The 23,167-nt window shown below is 42.4% G+C and overlaps 1 protein-coding gene across 2 annotated transcripts in view; it reads left to right on the top strand.

Annotated features, from left to right (window-relative positions):
- Positions 1 to 23,167, top strand: part of ATRNL1 (attractin like 1) — a 693,411-nt gene that overhangs the window by 249,825 nt on the left and 420,419 nt on the right. For both annotated transcript variants that reach the window (XM_042457618.1, XM_042457619.1), the window contains exon 21: positions 17,896 to 17,948. In XM_042457618.1, the coding sequence (XP_042313552.1) occupies positions 17,896 to 17,948 (53 nt within the window). The remainder of the gene's footprint in view (positions 1 to 17,895; positions 17,949 to 23,167) is intronic.

Genomic DNA, 23,167 nt, shown 5'->3' with positions numbered 1-23,167 from the left:
TTGCTCCTTATTTGTAGGGCTTATTTTTCTATTGTAAACTGCTTCATGAAACATGGTAAAATATTTTTCTAAATTCTCCTTCTGGAATCTGTGATTAGAGCTGTCTTTGTGTTTGACATTGTAAAACTGCATCTTGTGTTCTGCCTTTCCTCCTCATCTACTCAGTGACCTTAAGTCAGTCTTTCCTTTTCTCCAATGCAAATTACATTATCATAGCATATTTTCCTTTCAGCTATTTTGTGCATTTCAATTGACTCTTTATTTCATAGATGTCTTGTCTTTGTCTTTATAGTTTCATTTTCTTAATGCCAATATTCCTGGGAAGCACATCATCTTGTTGTAATAATCTGGTTTAGTCATCACAATAATATGAAGCGGGGGGGGGGGAGCTGATTGGAATGAGCCACAAGAAGCCTTGGTCTCCCAAACCTCTCCCTCCTCTACAGTGAGAAGAATTTGCTTCCAATTTAGATGAACAAGTTTCTTACAAACCTAGCATACTGTTATTATGCTTTTAGTCATTTACTTTGAAACATCTTACCCCAGGCTGTAGCCAAAAAAGGCCCTTATCTATGTGTTGTTATTTAAAAACAAAACAAAAACAAAATACAAATTGTCATTAATCTGTGGCTTATGAGACTGTCTTGTTTTTCCAGTGAATAGATCAGATTAACTGCAGTTTAAGATTCAAACATAACACAAGATCACAGCGATTGAGAAACAGAAAAGAATTAACAGCTTCCATTTTCATGGCTGCACCAGAGGAACAGAGTGGAGGAAGGAGTATAAGATTTGCTTTGACTTGTTGGAGTCCAGCAACAGCTGGAGGACTCCAGGTTCCCTCACCCTTCCCTTAATTTGAAACACTCAGGCCTGTTACAGACAGCCAAAATAAAGCTGCTTCGAGTCACAGTGGAGGTATGGTGTTTCAATTATGCATGCGTCCTGAGAGTCCAGGAGCCACACCAAAGCCACGCTCCAGTCCTTAGGGCTGGAGCGTGGCTTTCGTGTGACTTCTGGACTCTTAGGACACATGCATCATTGAAACACCATACCTCCACTGTGACTCGAAGCAGCTTTATTTTGGCTGTCTGTAACAAGCCTCAGTTTGTTTTTGGAAAACTCCTTGTGATGATTGTGTATCATTCATCAGAATTATATGAGTTAGGAAAAAAATGTTGAGAAAGGGGTTTTTCAGCAATTTTATAAATTTTATAAATATGAAGACAAGTTCAAAGTGATAGGAGGAGAATTGTCCTGTCACTTGTTTTGTTGCATTTTAAAAAAATAAATGCACAAATATAGGGTGCTGACACATGGGTTGACAAGAGTACATGTACAGCAAAAGGGATCTAGACATTTCAGTAGACCACAAACTAAACATGAGTCAACAGGGCAATGTAGCCTCTAAAAAGCCAATATGATCTAGGCTGTATCATTTGGAGTGTAGTGTCTAGATGATACTAGACACTAGTAGTACCACTCTGTTCTGCTTTGCTCAGACTTCACCTGGAATACTGTGTATATTCTAGGTGTACTACAGTTCAAGAGGAATATTTACAATCTGGAGTGTGTCTATAGGAGAGTGGCCAAAACTGTAAAATATCTGGATGCCATGCCCTGTGAGAAGTGGCTTAGGGAACTGGGTATGTTTTAGCTGAGGAAGAGAAGGTTAAGAGGTGATATGAAGGGATGCCATGTTGAGGAGAGAACAAGCTTGTTTTCTGCTGCTCCAGAGACTAGGACATGGAACAGTGGATTCAAACTACAGGAAAAGAGATTTCACCTTAACATTAGAACTTTATGACTGTAAGAGCTGTTCAACGGTGGAATGAGCAGCCTTGGGGAGTGGTGGAATGTCCCATCTTTAGAGGTTTTTAAACAAAGGCTGGATGGCCATCTGTTGGGAAGGCATTGACTGTGTATTCCTGCATAGTAAGGGGTTGGACTGGATTGCCCTTGGAATTTTTTCCAACTTTATGGTTCCATGAATGAAAACAGTGTGACATTCAACTAAGAATACTGATACTGTATCATGCTTCTGTACTGCCACTCTTGCAGAGGGAGAAGAAGAGGAACATTGCCCCTAATATTGACTTAGTAGGGTAGGGCTTCTTCTGTTCTGGCCCCAATTGAGCCAGAATCATGGTGACCACATGGCCTGCTCCCAAAGTGAGCCACTGCGATGGTACCAAATGGGCCACAAGCAGGAATGGATTATATATTATCTCTTTAAAAGTCTGACTCCTGCCACCTTAGCATGTGTGGCGTCAGAGTGTTTTCTGGCCGCTTTGGGGCGTGTGTTATCTGAACACCACCACCCTTGAATTGGCTGGAAGCTGCTTCTTTCGGCCTGTCTGTTTTAAGCCTAAGACAGACACTGACATATTTCAAACATTATGGCCACACCAAAGGTTTGTTATTGTGAACATGGTGTTGGAAGGAGACTGCCTAGCTGTAGATGTACAATAACATCTTCTCCTGCCTCCCTTTCTCCCTTGGTTTTCCATTGCAGCCTAGTTGATTACAGCTGGCAAATTAAGCCCAGTTTAAATATCTAACATACTGTAAGAGATGCATAAAAGGGATTAAAGGTATAGCATCAGGCCTACCTTTGATATGTGTATTCAGACAGATCTCTCTGTATACAGTTTGTATGTATGTAGCCTGCCCATTCAGACTTGGTGCTGCCTAGAAGTGGAACTGTCATTCCATTTCCAATCCTACTGAATTTGGCTGCACACAGGCCAATGTAAAAGTCAGCTTCCATCTGAGAGGCTGACAATTTACTGCATTTGGCTTTTTCAGATAGGATTTTTGTTTGTAATGGTTGCATTTGGAGAAAGGAGGTAGGAGGCTTATCTCATAGAGATCAGAGCTTTCAAATATCATGCACAGTAAATCACAAGTTTAGCTGAAGCTTTTCTATTCTACATTTCATAGTTATATGGTAAAGGAAAAGTAATGATCACCCCTTTTTTTGTACTGACATACTTTCAAGAATACATGAGTTCTGAATTATGGGTTAAATTCAAAATGATGTTCTGATAAAAAAAGAAGTCTTCATTCTCATGCAGTGGCAAACTGCATCTAAGTAGCTCAAGCATGATTAAAGTTATTTTGAAATGGAAAGTGGAAAATTAAATTATCATTCTTTATATTCTTTCCCATTAATTAGAGAAATTATACGTTGCAGTAGGTGTTGCAAGCTGCATGATCCTCGAATTGCTTAAGAACTAGAGACATTTTTGTGGATACTTTCTTTGTGTATTGTGCTTTTGTTCCAAACATTAATTTTTTTGGAAATTAAAAGTAGTGGAGGGGATGGAGCAATCACTTGGAATTATCTCAGATATTTTTCTGGTCTATTAATATTAACTTTTTGCAGGAAGAACATAAGATGTTATTCTTTAGACAAGTGAATTGTTATCTTCAAACTGTGTTGAACAATTGCAGTGAAAATAATAAAAATCCAGACAGCTTCACATTAAAGGTGATGCAAACATTTAAAGGGATGAAATCCATCATTTTTGGAAATTACAGAATGTTAAAATTGCATGTTTTGTAAACGCATTCTTAAATATTGCTTTCTGACATTTAATATCACTGTAATTTCTCAACATCAATAGATGTATGAAACAATATGGCACTTCACATCTCTTTCCTAAGGTTTCATAATATGGTAACTTCAACTGATGACCCAGTTTCAAATTCCAAGCTATACAACCGTTCTCTTTTATGGGAGTTTTACACTTGGATTGTCCCCCCCCACACACACACACCAGACATGTTAAACTTGAGAGATCATAGCTCAGTAGCAGAATATAAATGTTGGAAGTAGAAAATTGCCAGAATCTACTTCTAGCACTTTCAGTTAAAGGAATATGATAGCAAAAAATACAAATGATTGTTGTGGAAAACCTAGACAGCCACTGATAATCTAAGTAGATAATATGGCGCTACATGGAGAAATAGTATTATTATAGGGCAACTTTCTAAGCAAGTAATGGCAAGAAAAATTACTAAGGAAGTAATAGTGAAAGACAAAAGCTACTTCTGCACTGCATAAATAATCCAGGTTGACATCATTTTAACTGTCACGGCTCACTGCTGTGGAATTCTGGGAATTCTAGTTTTGTAAGACATTTAGACATTTTGTAAGACATTTAGCCTGTCTGAGAGCTCTGATGCCACAACTACAGTGGTCCCTCCACAATCACTGGGGTTAGGGGTGAAGGACCCATGTGAATGTGGAAAAACTGCAAATAACAAAAAAATACACTGTTCTTTTCACCTGTCTAGGTATCTCCAGATCCTTCAGTGCAACTATATCATCAACATCTGCCAAAGTTTGATCATAGAATCATGCTGGAGGACCGACAAATGCCTAGATACATGTTTTCTTTAGGAACTTCTAGGTTTTCCAGCACAGCTTTATGGTCACCTTCTGGCAGGGTTGCGCTGGAGGACCTAGAGATTCCTAGAGATAACATATTAATCAAAACCCCAAGTAATCAAATCCACAAAAGTCCAAGCTGCAAATGTGGAGGGCAAACTGTACAATTCCGAGCATTCTGTAGCATTGAGCCTGTGATAAATGGGAGTCTCCATTTATCAGAGGACCTTCTTCCCAGACAACAAGGTGTTAAATGTTGGGGGGGAGGTACATTTTAATGAGGGTTTACATCACAGGTCATGAAATGGCAACGGTCCAAAGAGATGGGAGAGTTGAGAAAGAAGCAGGAGCCTTCGAGATGCTTCTAAGAGAGGTTTTGTTTTTTTTTTAAACCTCCTTGCAACATGAGTCTGCCTTTTGGGCATCGCTTTTAGAAAAACAATGAAGAGTCTTTTGGCACCATAAAGACTTAAAGTTTAATAGGCAGCCCTTTTCTTTCCTTACTTCAGATTCTCTTTTAGCCTCCATCTGGCTTACTGTAATTAGGAACTTTGTGCTAAAAAGTAGCAGGATAACAACAGGTTTTAAAATTCATTCCTGTTGAAAGAGGCTGCCTCTAATGTGGAGATATATTTGTTCTTGCATACCCTCCAAATAAATAAAGTAATTAAAATACAAATATAAAAGCAGAACATCACTGCAAAAACCAATGAAAGATTAATCTGTGATATTTAAAAGGCTTGGGAATATTTAAAAAAAACATGAAAATGAAATAGGTAGATGCTAGACATATCTTTCTACCAGTGTCATTGAAATGGGTAGATTCAAAATAAGCAGTGTTATTTGAGATATACATATGTAAGCCTACTGTTTTCTATACACTACTGCTATAGCCTATAGCTGACTTATGCATCAGAATGAGAAAGACTGATTTTTATCACTTGTAGATCAGCTTCCCAGCAGCCATTTACCAATCGTTATATTGCAGTATTTAGATTCTCTAATTTTCATTTGGTACAGAAGAGAAAATTTGAACATCAAGTGAAAACACTATATAATAGTAATGCCAAAGTCCCTCATCATGAACCATAGCTGTTATGGACTATGCATGGAAGAATCATATAAAGAATCAAATGACAGGCTATCTTTGAACAGTAATACGCTAAAATACGCTAAAATGCAAGCTAGCTGTACAGTAATATTTGAAAGTTTTCTGGTAATTTGTTTTTGAAATGGTTACTTAAAATGCATTGTACAAATTTACACATATTGGGAAAATAGTTGGGTGCTAATTTAAACATATTTATTATTGTTTACATCTTTGAAACCTCTTATAAATATTTCATTCCACATCTGTGTTCTGTGGTTTTCTCACTACTTGGATTAGTCTGCCTACAAAAAGATGTTTTGATGCATTGCATTTACATTATATCATTTAGAAACCTGGCTAAAAATGTTTTCTTCCTAATGATTTGTACAGGGATTGAGTTTTAGTCCTATAGAAATAAATTAGCAAACAGTAGTGCTTAAGTTATCAACATCTGTGCCTATTAATGGGATCAAAGTAACAAACTCTCTTTGGTTGTTTATTATCTTCCATGAAATGGACCAATGGAGGCATTTGGAAATTTGGAGCTTTTGGAATACTTTTATTTACCAAAAAGCATAGATTCTTTAACTACACAATGTGGATTTGCTGCTGTCATTTGCACAGTATTTGAATTTGATTATTGATATTATTAGAATTTGAAAGGTTTTGCATGTTGCCGGGGGAAATAACTGTGGGGCAAAAGAGATAAATGGAAGGGGCCGCCGCAGCCCCAATCCACCTTGAAGCCGGCCGAAGAAGGCTTGGCCCAGATACTAAGGATCAACTATAGTATTATCTCACAAGGTTTTTGATATCAGTTGTTGGGGAACATGAGCAAAAATGGTTTATTGTACCCATGGCCATTTTGTGTGGGCTTGCTAAAGGCATCTTGGTGTACATTGTGGGAAAATAATGTTGGACTATATGGACCATTAATCGAATCCACCTCTACCATTCTTCTTACATGCTGCTGCTTAGGTGCTGGCTTAGAAGCACATATCAACACCATCAAGTAGATGCCATGATACAGTACTGTGTGTTTTAGTGAACATCACAGTCATCTTGATAATCTAGACCAGATTGTTATTAATATTTTAAAGCTTCTTGGATTGTTCTAGATTTTATATTAGAATGCATTTCTTCATTTATAGAACTATGATTGATAGCAGATCATTTAAGGTGGGTCTACCACAGCCAGAATACTCTGGGCATTACGGGAACATAAATATCTGGCCATTTAAAACAATGACAACCTACAAATTGTATGTTAGGCTTGTATTTTGCTCACATTTGTACTGTTAACTCTTTTGATGTTTCCTTGGCTCTCAGTTTGATTAACCCTTGAGTTGATAGTAAGATTTACCTGAACTGGAAAAAAACACAACCTTTTTCTTATCAGAAAACATTCAAACATGTATCCTACATGCATGGTTAGAGATGTCTGAGTGGAACGTATTTTGACAGTATCCCTTTGAAAGTTGCATTCTCTGTTTAAAAATACATGTTACCATGGCGAGGACTGTGCAGTAATCTATACTGCTGTTATCAAACTGTTTCTAAATTTGTTAAGTTACTGAGCTGAGGGCACTTTCACACCACACAGTTATAGAACTTTGATATCACTTTTAAGTCTACAGTTCCATCCTATGGAATACTAGGAATTATAGTTTTGTGAGGCACTTAGAATTTTCTGTCTGTATTCTGTCTATAATGCCCAGGATTCTATAGGGCACAATCATAGCAGTTAAAGTGGAATCAATCAAAGTGCTATTCTGTAGTGTGTAAATCCAGCGTTCCACTAGCTGGGGCTGTCATTCCTTCCCTTCCTGCCACAGTCTCCCAAGGTTTCCCCCCAAAAGGTCTGCATGATCTCCCAAATCTTCAGAGTTTTTTTGGGGAGGGGTTGCATGTGGGGCATCCCCCCCCCCCCCCCCCCATGAAGGAAATAAAGGGATTAGTCAGGAATCTGGTGTTCTACTACCAAAAGCCCATTGTTGGATTCTGTTCACTGTTTTAATTTATGACATTCATTATGTTGAGCTTCTGAAGGCAGATAGCATGTTTTATATGATTTGATTTAAAACATTTATAAACCAGACAAATTGCTGAATAAAATACAAGTTTAGAAATAAAAATCCAATAATGCAATGTCATAATAGCTTTGCAAATCCAGAAATTCCAGTATCCAAGAATATGTTAAAATCTAATCCAGCTAAGTATAAAAACATTCTCCACATTAAAATGTAAATAAATAGCAAAATTAAACAAGTCAGGTAAAAGCTGTTTGAATCTTCAGAGTGATTTTAAACACTGCAACTGGTGAGGTTGACTATATATCCCATAGGAAGAAGTAGGGCAAAAATTGTGACTGAAAGGGCACTGTTCTTAACTTGTAAATAATTTTAAATACATGTTCTTAAATCTTTCTAGTTTTAATGTAAGTTGAGACGAAGAAATCCATTCTACAGTACATGGCATGGAATATTTATCAACAGAAAACCTAAATTTTCATTAGGTTTGATCTGTTTTGTTTTAACAATGACCCCATCAATCTGTGTTAAATTGGTGGTGGTAGTTCTTCCTCCTGTTTTTACTGTTTTAGCCTTTTTTTTTTTTTTTTTGTGGACAAAATGTACATCTTGCTAAAGTACTCATTTTAATTTTCCAGAGAGTAAACAAGGTATCACTATGATGATTTATCTATTGGCATCCAGCATGGATAGGTTTCTTCTACATTGGGTTATGGCACATATTTTGACCTTTCCACAAGTAGTAAAGAGAGGGGTGAGAGAATAACTATTAATAGCCAGCCAGCACAAGGACAATGAGTTTGATAGATGGACACTTATTGGAATAAACCACATATTTTGTAGTTAACATTTCAAAACTCCTCTTGCATTTGTCCTCAGAAATGTACTTTTGGTGTTGTGCCAGAGTAGCAGCAATAATTCATTAGTTCTATTTCAAGCAAGTGATCATGCATCTAAGCATTTCATTTCTATCTAGTTTAAGCAATAGACAGGTTGAGAGCCCATATAAACTCATAGGATGGGAAGAATGGGTTCACTTTGTCTCTTGGAGTAGTTGTTTTGGGGCAAAAGTGGTAATGAAGGGAATTGGTAAAGGTACCGTACTTTGCTGCCCTGAACACAGCAAGCCAACAAGAGACAGCTAGGGAATAGCTTTGGCACAAAAGTCCTCCATCTCTTTCATCAGATATGAAAGTCAGTTGTGCCAAGAAATAATAATGAGAAGGGTTTTTTTTTTTAAAGTAAGGACTACTGCATGTGTTTTTTTTGTAATTCCTAAAGTAATGTAGCTGAAGACAGAAAGACAACAGATTGGTATAACTGATCTTCAGTCTTGTAATGAAAAGTAAATTATCACCAGCAAATTGATTTTGGCATATAAAATAAGTATACTGCAATTGTAAGTGATGGTATTACGGACGAAAGGAACAAAAACAAGCACATACAATGAATTTGAAGTTCTCTCCTTAGTATACCCCCACTAATGGTTTTATCTAGAGTTGTTTTGGTTCTGCAGAGGTCTTTGTTTCTGCAGGAAAGCTTTAGGTGGGAAAAAAATTAAGCTTTTTGAAACCTAGGAAACTAAACCGCAAAGGAAACAAACAAAAAACTTCATAAATTTTGTGAAAGAAGCTGACGACGTTAAGTATGCCTGATAATTATTTCTTTTTGTGTCAAAGTGAGAAAATATTCCATGCCAGTTTTTCTTGTTAGTTTGGAATAAAACAACTATGGCTGTAATGTGTTTGATGAAACAATTAAAATAAATGGTAAAGAGTTACAATGAAAATAAAATAACCTTCCCAGCTCTTTGAATTCTTATATTGTGTTTCCACAAAAAAAGAATACAAAGTATTTCCAAAGCTTTGAGGGAAGTCAAGGCACCCACTTTACTGTCACTTGTATAGCCATATTTTGCAAAAGAAGTTGTGTTTATGCCATAGAGTAGAATACATAAATGTTTTCAGAGGTGGGAATGTGAACAGGCCTGTATACATGGGAGATACAGCAGCTTTTCCCAGCAGAGAAGGGGGCCGGTCATCCTGACGTTGGGTAGCTCCGCCTGCATAGGCTCCAGTAGGCAGGACAAAAACTCTAAAAACAAAAGGCCAGGGCCTGACCCCACCATCGTGGGCGGAGCGACCCCTAGCACTCCCCAGTCTGCTTCCTGCCTTGCTTCAAGTAGGACGCTTTCTACAATTCTCTCTTCGTTTTTCCGGATTAGCTCCCCCAGACTTGCCTGGCTTGATTTCTTCTTCCCCTTTTTCCTTTTCCTTTCCTCTACTCTCCTCCAAAAAAAAAAACCAAAAAAAAAAAAAAAAAAAAAAAAAAAAAAAAAAAAAACCTCCTTTTTCCTCCCTTTTGCCTTTTCTCCCTTTTACCTTCCCCCCCTCCTCCATGGCGAGCGGGGAAGAGGCCAGAGCACAGGGCGAGCTAGCCCCCACCCGGTCCGGGCCTGCCCCGGCTTTGCCGGATGCCTGCCCAGGGACCATGGCCACGGAAGCCGGCCAGGGGGTGGAGGCGCGGCCGCGCCGGGCGGAGGCGGCTGCCTCACAGCCCGCTGATAGAGCCGGGGCCCCTCACCCGACCCGGTCAGGGTTGGCTCAGGGTGAGCCTGCATCGCCGGCGGATGAGAGCGCACAGGGGGAAGAGGTAAGCCACCCAGCTCCGCGGGGGCTTCGCTGGCCCTGCTTCCCCCCAGACCCCTCTACCAGGGGCTCCCAGGACCCCCTGCCAGACGAGGGAGACCCCAGGGGAGCGCCAGGGTGGGGGAACGGACCCTTCATGCCCCCGTTTTGCCCCCCCTTCTTTGGCTGGCCGGGGCCCTTCTTTCAAGCCCCCCTCCACCTCCTCAGGACCGCCGTCCAATCCAGGTGATCGGGAGGGGTTTTACGGGCCCCAATGGGGGTTCCCCTGGCCGGCGGCTCCCACTCTCGGGTGGTTCCCCACCGGGGGGACGGGTTCTCCTCCCCCAAGCCGCGGCGCCAGACCGCGCGGTCAGGCGGTTGCCGCTGGAGGCCACCATCCCAGCCACGTGGGCCGCGATGGCGGCGGCCATCTTGGCCACGTGGACCTCTATGGGGGCGGCCATCTTGCCGCGGAGGTCAGGGAGGGCGGCGGCCACGCCCCGCGTGACCCGGAAAGGGGGTCACGGGGCCGCACAGCGGCCTCTAGCGGGGGACAGGACGCCATGGGCGACCGGAATGGCGGCGGCCCCAAGCGGCGCCGGTCCCCCCATTCTGGAGACAGGGGCTCAGCCAGCCGCTCCTGCTCCAGCAACTCTCTCTCTAAGGGCCCACCGCTTGAGTCAGGCACGCAGAGGGAAGGTGGCGAGGCTGCCCCTAGGGACCGCTCGGGCCCCAGATCCCTGGATCACCCTTCCTCCTCTAGATCGAGGCACGGTGATTATTCCGATTCAGGCTCCGAATCGGATCACTCCCATCAACCACCAGCCAAGAGAACTAGATATGCAAGGGAGTCGTCCAATAGAAAGAGGTCCCCATCACAATCCTCGGAGGACGAAGGGGCCCCCATAGCCCTAGAGTCCGAGGTTTCTGAATTTGAGGAGGGTGAACTCTCTCAAGATGAGGGAGAGGAGCCCAGAGACACCCCCATGTCCTCTCGTCTCCTCAGGCCAGAAGACTATCCACCCCTTATTAAGAAAACCATTAAAACTCTGGGCATCACTGTACCATCCAGTGAGACTCCAAACATTGACTCAGACCTTCCTAGGGTGGGCGAGGAGCTCTTCCCAGTCTCAGCCCCTTCAGTCCAGGAGCTTGCTTGTCCCTACAATATTATGCAAATCATTAGGGACGAATGGAGCAAGCCAGCAGCATCCAGGCCCAATCATAGCGCCATTCGTAAACATTACATCCTCCAACGGGGTGTGATGGATAGCCTCAAGGTCCCCCTGGTGGACGCTCCGGTGTCGGCTTTGGTTTCCTCCGCTGTGTTCACTAGGGATGGCGAGGACACCCTCAGAAATCCAGAGGATAGGAGGGCAGAGGGAGCACTCAAAAAAACCCACGAGGCTATCTCAACTGCCATTAGGGCGGCGACCACTGTTTCCTTGGTAATGCGGGCCTCCCTCCAGTGGTCCAAGGAACTTCTAGAACTCCTCCCTCACACAGACACCAAGGTCAGACAAACCATTAACAAGATCTCTAAGGCCTTGGCCTTGGGGGCCGACGGCACGTTGGACACCATCCAACAATGTGCCAGGGCACAGGCGGCAGCCGTGGCGGTCAGACGACAGTTCTGGCTCAAGAACTGGCAGGTAGACTCCAGGTCTAAACAAAATTTGGCCTTCACCCCCTTTCTCGGCTCCAAGCTGTTTGGAGAGTCCTTAGACCCTGTGTTAGTTGAGGGAAAGGATAAAAAGAAAGCTTTGCCCTCAACAAAAAAGAGAGAAGATAAAAGACAGTTCAAAAAATCTTCCTCCTTTCGCTCTTCGCGCTCCTTCTTTCCTTCCAACTCCTTTCAAGCCAGGGAGTCTAGGCATAACAAGCCTCGCTGGGGGGACTCTAAGTCCAACAAACAAGGCCGATCCACCTTCCCCTCCAAGGGTGGAGGAGGTTCCAAACACCAAACAAACCAACAAGCATGACGGGGCCCCACCAGTAGGGGGTCGCCTTCAGGGATTCGCTACGATTTGGGAGGACTCCACTACAGACAGATGGGTTCTCGACACCGTCCGCGAGGGATACAGACTAGAGTTTCTCCATACACCTCGAGACCTCTTCATCCCTTCCCCCAAATCAAGCGATCCCGAAAAACACCGCCTCCTACTGGAAGCCATCGACCGCCTGGTCTCTGTCAACGCCATCGAAGAAGTCCCAATAGACCAGAGAGGCAGGGGTTGTTATTCCACCTTCTTTCTGGTACCCAAAAAGAACGGGACCTGGAGAGCCATCTTGAACTTAAGACCTCTCAACCAGTTCATACACAAGAAAAAGTTCAGGATGGAGACCCTCAAGACTATTTTGGACAGCCTTCAGCCCAACGACTTTCTCTCCTCTATAGACCTCCAGGATGCTTATCTCCATATTTTGATCCACCCCTCCTCTCGTCGTTTTCTCCGGTTCAAATATGGCAGGCGCCATTTCCAGTTCAGGTCACTCCCCTTTGGCCTCTCGTCCGCTCCCAGGGTTTTCACCAAAATCATGGTGGCTCTGGTCGCCCATTGGAGGACCCAGCGCATCCACGTTCACCCATACCTGGACGACCTCCTAATCAGGGCCCCCTCTATCCAACAGGCCGTACGGGACACTGCCAGAGTCCTCAGATCCTTGGAGGACCACGGATTTCTGGTCAACCTGGACAAGAGCTCCATTCAGCCCAGTCAACAGATCCTCCACCTGGGATCTCTGATAGACACTCGCTCGGGGACGGTCTGCCTGACTCCGGAGCGGATCTCGACCATTCGAAAGACAGCCCTGAGAGCGCTCAGATCGCCTCGAGCCAGCCTACAGCTACTGTCTCGCCTCCTGGGATTGATGATAGCAGCTATCGAATGCCTACCCTGGGCGAGGTTCCACGCCAGGCCTCTCCAATGGCTTCTTCTCCCACACCAGCAGGCCATCGCCCAGAGGAGTCATCGCAAGATACAGATACTCGACCAGGTTCGGCAGTCTCTCAGGTGGTGGACTTCCCAGGCAGTATCCAGGGGCCGCCCCATCTGGGAGACAGAGAGGATCCAGATCACCACAGATGCCAGCCTCCGGGGCTGGGGAGCCCACTGCGGGTCCCAACTGGCCCAGGGACGATGGTCGTCGGAAGAACAGTCCCACAGCATCAATTGGCTGGAACTTCGAGCGATACGACTGGCCCTCCAATCCTTCATAACGATAGTGCGTCACAAGTCAGTCCTCATTCGGACCGACAACATCACCGCCAAGGCACATGTAAACCGCCAAGGCGGAACAAGGTCACAAACCCTGATGAAAGAGGCCCAGCTGCTGCTGACATGGTCAGAGACCAACCTGCTATCTCTACGCGCAGAACATCTCCAGGGTCAACTAAACTCCAAGGCCGACTGGCTAAGCCGAACAGACATCGATCAAGGAGAATGGAGCCTACACCCAGAGGTGTTCCAGACCATAGTAGAGATATTCGGTCCACCGATAATGGACCTGTTCGCCTCGCCCATCAATGCCAAGACTCCCAGGTTCATCTCGAGGTTCAGGACCCAGGGGGCAGAAGACTTCGATGCGCTGACGTGCCGCTGGCCGGAGGGACTCTTGTATGCCTTCCCTCCAGTAGCGCTCTTGACAAAACTTCTGTCCAAGGTCCGAAGGACCAGAGCAATGGTCATCCTGATAGCTCCAGCTTGGCCCAGGCGTCCGTGGTTTTCAGAGCTCCTCAACCTGTCAACTCAAAATTTTCCTCTCCCAACCAGACCAGATCTGCTGTCGCAGGGCCAAGTCTACCACCCAGACCCGACCTGGCTTCAGCTTCACGCCTGGAAATTGAGAGGAACATGCTAACCAAATACGGCTATTCCTCTGAGGTGATAGAGTCGATCCTGGCATCTAGACGCCAATCGACCATTAAGATTTACGAATACACCTTCACAGCGTTCAAGAGATGGTGTAAGCGCAAAAAGAAAGACTTCATCCGGATCACGGTCTCCACACTCCTACAGTTCCTCCAGGATGGCATCACCCAAGGCCTCAGGCCTAACACAGTAAAGAGACAGGTGGCCGCGATTACCTCCATCCTGCCGCACGACCAAGCGGCTAAGATCTCCCGTCACCCTCACGTCAGAAGGCTGCTCAAGGGAGTCTCCAACAGAGCACCCCCGACTAGACACCGCTTCCCCTCATGGGACCTCCACACAGTTCTCAAAGCCTTGACGATCCAACCCTTCGAGCCGATGAGGGAGGCCTCTCTAAAGTTCCTCACCTTCAAGACTCTCTTTCTAACGGCAGTTACATCTGCCCGAAGAGTCTCCGAGATCGGGGCCCTGTCAGTGAGAAGTGAGCTCTGCATCATCCGGCCCGACTCAGTTCTGCTGAGACCAGATCCGACCTTCATTCCCAAGGTCAACTCGATTTTCCACTCTTCCCAGGACATCGTTCTGCCTTCCTTTTGTCCCAGGCCGACGAACGACCTCGACAAGATGTGGCACACCTTAGACGTGCGCAGAGCTATTAGGCTCTACCTCAAGAGGACAGCAGCCTTTAGGAAAACCGAGGCTCTCTTTGTTTCCTTCCAACCAAGATCCAGGGGCAAGAAAGTTTCTAGATCGACGCTCTCCAGGTGGATCAAACAGTGTATCATCACAAGCTACAAGACTCTGGACCTACCTCCACCTAAGGACATCACGGCCCATTCCACCAGAAGCGCCGCCACCTCAGCGGCTTTCTCCACTAATGCCCCCCCTCGCCGAGATCTGCAGGGCGGCCACATGGAAAACTCCGTCCACGTTCATCAGGCATTACAAGTTGGACGTCTTCCAATCAGCAGAGGCAGCCTTTGGTCGTCGAGTCCTTCAACAGATAGTTCCACAGGCACCCCAGGCGACAGCAGGCCCACCCTAGGGGATCAGCGCTTTTTTACATCCCAACGTCAGGATGACCGGCCCCCTTCTCTGCTGGGAAATGGAACGTTAGTCCTTACCTGAGATACGTCCCTTTCCAGCAGAGAAGGTCCGGTCATCCTCCCCACCCTTCTTCCTGCAGACGCCTGGATACAGATTAATTGTGGGTCGACCTAGAGACTTGGACTATTCGTTTTTCTTTGGTCCTTCTGACCAGCCCAGCCTGATTACCTATTATGTCTAGACCACTAGATGTTCCAAGAGGCTGATCATTGACTGAGGAGTGCTAGGGGTCGCTCCGCCCACGATGGTGGGGTCAGGCCCTGGCCTTTTGTTTTTTAGAGTTTTTGTCCTGCCTACTGGAGCCTATGCAGGCGGAGCTACCCAACGTCAGGATGACCGGACCTTCTCTGCTGGAAAGGGACGTATCTCAGGTAAGGACTAACGTTCCAATTTATTTGATATCCTCTGCATTTTTCACAGCAGTGAAGGGTTACTAATTGCCTTTGAATATAGTGTGGAACTTTCTCCATATAGTTATGCATTGATACACATAATCATATACAGGACTCTGACGGACACCTGTTTTTTAAAATCCAAATCAGAATATTCTACAGGCAGGCACAAGTATTTCCCATCTGTTATCTCTTCTTGCCTGAATAGTATTTTTCAGGTTTCTATACACAATGTAAGATATTAAATTCAACAGTACAGTTGTCTCTCCACATTTGCAGCACTGACTTTTGTGGATTTGATTATTCACTGATTGGATTAATATATCCTCTCCAGGAATCTCTAGCTCCTCCAGGTCAGCATCTTCCAGACGTCACACTGGAGGACCTAGAGATTGCCCGACAGAACATTTTAGACATTTGTAGGTCTTCCAGCACAATTGTGTGGTCAATCTCTTGGAGATATTGACCACAGACTTATGCTGGAAAACCTAAAGATTCCTAGAGAGGTGTGTTTTTATATTTGTGGATTTTTTACTTTCATGGGGGTCCTCACCCCTAACTGTAGTGAATGTGGAGGGCCCACTGTAAATAACCGGTTTTCATAACTGATTTCGGTTATACATTTGCCTCATTGCTCCTTAGTGCAAGTCTTCTCAGCGGCTGCTCACAGTCAGTGAAACTCCCCTCTATGGGAGATTCTGTTGGCTCATTTTCTGCCCTTTTCCCATTGCCAAGCAGAGACCTTCTTATTTAGGCAGGCCTTTGGCTCTTAGCTCTTGTGGCAGATGGGTCTTTTAATGTTGTATGGTATGCTTTTCGTTTTTTAATTATGTTTTAAAAGTGGTTCAAATGGTTTTAACTTTGTGCTTTTCATATAATTATTTATTTTAAAAAGCGTTTATCTAAGAAGATTGTACCTCTACTTTGTTTTAATTTGTTGTAAGCTCCTTTAAGGGCTTTAGGAGCTATCTTGATTTCAGTAAGGCCTTTGACAACGTCACCCATGTGCTTCTTGCAAACAGGCTAGTAAAATGTGGGCTAGACATTGCAACTGTTAGATGGATTTGCAATTGGTTGACTGGCTGAACCCAAAGGATGCTCAGCAATGGCTCCTCTCCATCTTAGAAGTGACCAGTGAGGTGCCACAGGGTTCTGTCCTGGGCCCAGTGCTATTCAATACCTTTATCAACAACTTGTACAAAAGAATAGGAGGCATGCCCATCAAATTTTCTGATGACTCCAAATTAGGAGTAGCTAATACCCTGGAGTAGAGGATCAAAATTCAAAATGGACTTAATAGATTAGAAAGTTGGGCCAAAAATAACAAAATGAATTTCAACAGGGGAAAATGTAAGGAACTGCACTTAGGCACAAAAAAATGAAATGCATAGATATAGGATGGGAACACCTGGCTGAATGAGGCTATGTGTGAAAGGGATCTAGGAGTCTAAGTAGACCACAAATTGAACATGAGTCAACGGTGTGATACAGGAGCTAAAAAAGCCAATGTGATTCTGGTCTGCGTTAATAGAAGTATAGAGTCTAGATCAAGAGAAGTAATAATGACACTCTATTCTGCTTTGGTCAGGCCTCATCTGGAATACTGTGCCCAGTTCTGGGCATCACAATTCAATAAGGATGTTGACAAACTGGAGATTGTCCAGAGGAGGGTGACCAAAATGGTGAAGGGTCTGAAAACCATGTCCTATAAGGAGAGACCTAGGGAGCCAGGTATGTTTAGCCTGGAGAAGGGATGGCTAAGAGGTGATACGATAGCCCTGTTTAAATATTTGAAGGGATGTCATATTGAGGATGGAGGAAACTTGTTTTCTGCTTCTCCAGGTTTTTAAACAGAGGCTGGATGGCCACCTGTCAGGGATACTTAGATTGTGAGTTCCTGCATGGCAGGGGGCTGGATTGGATGGCTGGCCCTTGTGATCTCTTCCAACTCTAGGATTTCATTAATTCTGTGATTCTATGTTGGGAGATCACCAGGAGGCTAAATAAATATATGTCTTCTAAAAAGATTAAAAGTAATTTACAAACTGTCATCTTTGCAGGAATATAGAGATAATCAGTATTATTGCTCAGATTAGGAGTGGGATGTCTCCAGGTTTGCATTGTTGCTTTCATGAAGCTCACAGCATGAATAACCACTATTTATCAGCTTTAATCTGGCTCATAGGCTACTTCAAAGGATAGAATGCAGCACTTGGGAAGCAGTGGAAATTATATTAAGTTGCTTGGAAGAAGGGCCAAATATAAATGTAATAGCAATGGCCTAATTTAATTTGTACTTAAATTGTTTAGTTCACTGTGTTAATGTATAATTATGAGGTAATTATCAACTTGGATTTTTCTTGTTTGTTTTTCTTCCACAGTTGTGACTCTGAAAACAGGTACCTTGGTAATCCACTCAGAGGAACATGTTACTGTAAGTATTTGTGTATTCATAGTCCTCTGACTTCACCCATTAAACTTTCCCCCAATGCTTGTTGGTGTTGTTAACCATGAGATGTATCTCATCCAGTAATTATTAGTCAATGACAAGGTAAAGAGTTGGATCTGCAAAATGAGTAGCCCTAACTTAAAAATAAATCTGTTCAAGTGTATAGTTGAGCTGTAGACAAGTCATTCTGATTCTGCTTAACTGACTGCACAAAATGGTTGTGAGAATAAAATGGAATCCTCTCATTTGCATGTTTTAAGTTTCTTGGAAGAACATTAGATATGCACATGAGAAATACAATTCATATCTTATTTGCTATTCCAATTACCCTGTGAAAGCAATACTTAATGATTCCCAGTGTAAACAAAAATATGAGTCAGAGATGGTGGCTTGCTCACTGCTGGCACAAAGCCATAGTTGTCCTGGGATTTATGAAATAAAAGCTTAACCTAAATTTCTAGATCCTTTGTTTGTTAGTATGTTGTATTATATAATACAGGGTAAATAAGATTACAGGACCGAATGCAATTCAGTTAATTTAGTTGAAGCATAAATATGATTTAAAAACAGCATTAACAAGCAATGAATCTAGAATGGGTGCAGAGTGCTAATTAAGCGGAATTAAATAAATTGGACCAATGCATATAATTCTAATAGCAAAACTTTAATTATATTTGAAAGATTTTGTGTTGAAGTGGTATTCTTACTTAAAAGTCTAAGTATGAATTAATCTATCTTTTTTTTGGTATTAATTTGTATTCTGTATTGTTGCTTCACTAACTAGATGCATTATTCTGTCTGTTACTTGTCCAAACAGTATGGGGCAGGTACATTGAATTTCATATGAGGGATGGACAGTGTGAAATTCACAGGGGATATCATTCATTTAGTAAGGGATCACTGTATTTTACAATGTTTATGGCCCACAGGCTAATTACCAAATATTATTTTCTTTTGTTGAAGTTTTGATACTCAAGTTCACAAATGATTTCCTGGCCTGAGATATTCATGGCTAGCACAGATTGAATACTTCTGATCCAAAAATCTCAACTGTTCCAAAATCTGAAACTTGCTAAGTGAGCATGACATTAGTCTGCTTCTAAAATAACAGTAGCAAATTCACATAGTTATGTATATGTCATTTGTATTCATTGTGAAGATTCAGACTTAATACAGAAATATGAGCTATCAGTACGTGTGAAAGAACACATAAAAGAAAAGTAGCAAAAGTATTCATACTTGCATTTGAATTATAGATGGAGAGAGATCTTTGGCTTCCCTTGCTTTAGCCAAATGGTGTGGCACACAAACTTCTAATACGTTCTGAAAAGAGCCATCATAGAATAGGGAATAGTCCTTCTTTACTGCTTCTCCCCAAACTGAGCTCTGATGTCTATGTTATTGTCTGCTAACATAACAATTTTGACATACTGTCTCTTTCTACCTATGGTGATGGCTTTTTGTTCAGAGTACAGGATATTATCAGATATAATGTAGACATTTAAAATGGTTATAATGTTGAAGCACGCTGTCTTTATATATTTTGCTCTCGCCATCTTTCTTCATGTGGAATTCAAACAAAACAATACTTCTGCAATAGGACAGCAATACGTCTAGGTTTTTTATATGTGTGTATATATATATATACTGCATCTAAGTATTGTGTAGTGTGTAATGGATATGCCACATCTCAAGAGAGAAGCAGGAAAACTGGGAAAGACACATGCAAAGGCAAGCAAAATGATGAGGAGGGTATGCATCTAGATCATTAAAAAGGCAACCAAGGCACGTTACAGACGGGCGCAAGAGGCGCCGTCATCGCGCCGCGATTACACGTGAGTGGCGGCGCTTCCGGATGCACCTTGCCCCTCGCGCGTAATCGATACGTCAAAATGGCGGCACCCTATACAGATGGGCACCGCCATCTTGACGTAGCGGACGCTCTGCGTCCGCATGTCCCAACCCAAAAGAGACGTCGCGAGTGCGCGCTTTGGCACTTGCAACGTCTCTTCCGGGTTGCTAGAAGCAGCGCGATTTCCACGCTCCTTTTTTGCAGTGCGGAGGAGTCACACGGTTTGGCTGCTGTGGCTCCTCCGCACTGCAACCGGCAGCGGCCCAAGACTGCCCCTTTTGGGCAGTCTGTAACGGGCCCAAGAAACCAAGTTATGATTTTCTCCTTTCTCATCATAATACTATAAACTGGGAACATCTAATGAAACTATGGCCTGTTACAGACAGGCCAAAATAAAGCTGCTTCGAGTCACTTTGGAGGTATGGTATTTCAATGATGCATGAGTCCTAAGAGTCCAAAATCCACACCAAAGCTGCACTCCAGTCCTTAGGATTGGAGCATGGCTTTGGTGTGGGTTTTGGACTCTTAGGACGCATGCATCATTGAAATACCATACCTCCAAAGTGACTCGAAGCAGCTTTATTTTGGCCTGTCTGTAACAGGCCTATGGCAGGAGATTCAAGAGGGCAAAGGGAATTTACACAGCACAAGTTTATAGAATTTGCAGTCACAAGTTGAAGTGATGATCAGAGAATTAGATAAATGTGTGGAAGATGAGACTATCAATGACTACTAATCATGATAGGTTCAGAAACAATAGCTGTAGAGAAGGCTATTGACTCCATGACCATTTGTATGTTTCCCAGAGGTAACAAACTGGAAGCTGAATAGGAAGTGCCCTGAAGTTTGACCCAAGTAGAATTGTTCTTAAGATGTATTTAGTAATCTGTCTCAGTTTTTATTTAGAAATATGTAGTACAGTCACCCCTATGTATCCATGGATTCTGCATCCAGGAATATTCAATCATCTGCAGTTTGAAAATGTTCCAAAAAATCCCAGAAGCAAACCTTGAATTTGCTATTTGTGTGTCTCCCAGATATATTATCTGTTCATTGGAACATATTTGTGTATGTGTGTGTGTGTGTTTGTGTGTGTGTGTGTGTGTGTGTGTGTGTACTTTCAAGTCATTTCTGACTTATGGCAACCCTAAGACGAACCTATGAAACTATCACAGGGTTTTGGAACAGCTACATGCAACTAAAGCTATGATGAAACTCCTTCTGCCCATATGTGCAATGCATGATGGGGATGTGTGTGAGTATGTGAGGGGGATGTGTAGTGTATGTGTTTTAAAAGTGTAAACATTCATATTTCTACCCCAGCTTCAACCGCTTCCACTTGTTAATTATAACTGACATAAAGTTTCATTTTACATCACTTTTCTTTCATCACCTTCATAGCCAGCCATTTTATTCCACCCCTTCCCTTCTGGAAATTTTCATACAAGGTTGATTGGCTAAGCAAAGAAGTTTCTTCTTAGATTATCCAGGGGACAAGCCTAAAATGTCCCACAAGAATAGCATTTAAATATAAAATATTTAGCCTTCCCTCTTATGACAAAATCAGCACAGGCCATTAGATGGTGTGAATGGGGCGATGCTCAGGGAGAGGATAAAGGAGATGCCTCAGGGTTTTTAATTTTTACAAATTTTAAATTTAAAAAATTAAAAAATTATTTTAAAAATATTTTAAAACATTGCATCTTACCAAATTTTGATTTTAACCACATGAAACTATGTACATGTAAATACATTAAGACTGTGTGTATGTTATTGTAATTCAAAGGTATAATTTTAATTTTACTGGTTGTTTATGTCACAACTATACATACAGTAATATATAGGAATTACAATTTATGAGCAACATTAGTACAAAAAATATTACCAAGGAGTCTATATGGTGTGGTATGGGAGGAAGTCAATAAAGGATTGACACCATTAGTTACCACACTGGGAGATACCTACCCTATTGCTGTCACTGTGATAAATCAAACCAAAATTTAAACCAAGAGTGGGGATGTTCTATAACCAGCAAGTGAACACATTACTAGATCAAGTAAAAATAAAAATACAATGGAAACAATACATGCAAATACTATATAAAAGAGATGAAAGGATGACATTGGAGGAAGAACCATAGGAAGACTAATATCCAGTTTAAGAAAGTGAAGTGGAAGCTGCACTCAAAGCACTTGGGAGAAAGAAGTCACCAGGGACAGATGGCATACCAGGCAGAATCTACTGTAGTACTAACTAAAATATGTCAAAAATTTGGAAAACAGTAGATTGGCCCACAGAATGGAAATACTCATCTGGAAACACCAGGGATTGCAGTAACCACAGGACCATTGCATTAATTTCCCATCTAAGTAAAGGGCTACTCAAAATTCTGCAACAAAGACTCAATAAGTCAAGATGACTAAACTGGGATTGCTGTACCTTGGCAACTGTCAGACAGAGGACTTTTCTTCACCTGTCCCTAGACTGTGAAACAAGCTGTCGGAAGAGATTTCTCAAATGAATATACTGTCCATGTTTAAAACAGCATTGAAGACCAGTCCCTTCTGGCAAGTTTAGCCAGATAATTTTAAATTGTGAATTAAAATGTTGAATTTTAAATGTAGACTGTTTTAAAATGTGTATGTCTCATTTGACCTTTTAAACTGTTAAATATTTTAATTACTGTCTTTTAATTGATGTTTTTTAATTGTTGATTTGTTGTTGTTCCACGCATCGATCCATGGGGAGAGGCAAATGAGAAATAAATATTACTATTATTACTATTATTATTACTTTATCTATAAACTCTTCTAGAACATGGCCACATAGTCCGAAAAACCCACAAAAAACAAACAAACAAAGGATGCTGGTCTTGAAAGCCTTCCACTTCACATATTATTTTATTGTTATTTCATGAGAATGCATGAAATGACACTAGACATGACAATAACGCTTGGTATGATAGGAAGCACTAGGGAAAGAGGAAGACTGTATCCCAGATGGTTAAATTTAAAGAAGCAAGGACCCTGAGTCTGCAAGATGTGAGTAGGGCTGTTGTTTATAGAATGACTTGGAGGTCTCTCATTTATGGGGTCACTGTAAGTCAAAGTTGGTTTGATAACAGTTAATAGCAACAAAGCCTCCGTTACCTTTAATTAGAGCAGACCCAATGAAATGAATAATACTTGTTAGTTGTAACTACGTCCTATTCATTTCAGTGTTTCTTCTTTAGGTAGTACTAATAGTTGATTTTGTGTCCACATACACAATCTTTAGTAAATACTGATTTTGTAGAAGAAGAAACAAATCTCTTTAGGGCAGATATATATATATATAGGTGCTGATCCTACAA

This window comes from Sceloporus undulatus, chromosome 3, assembly GCF_019175285.1.
Source record: "Sceloporus undulatus isolate JIND9_A2432 ecotype Alabama chromosome 3, SceUnd_v1.1, whole genome shotgun sequence".
NCBI lineage: Eukaryota > Metazoa > Chordata > Lepidosauria > Squamata > Phrynosomatidae > Sceloporus > Sceloporus undulatus.
This window is presented reverse-complemented; position numbering and strand designations above follow the sequence as displayed.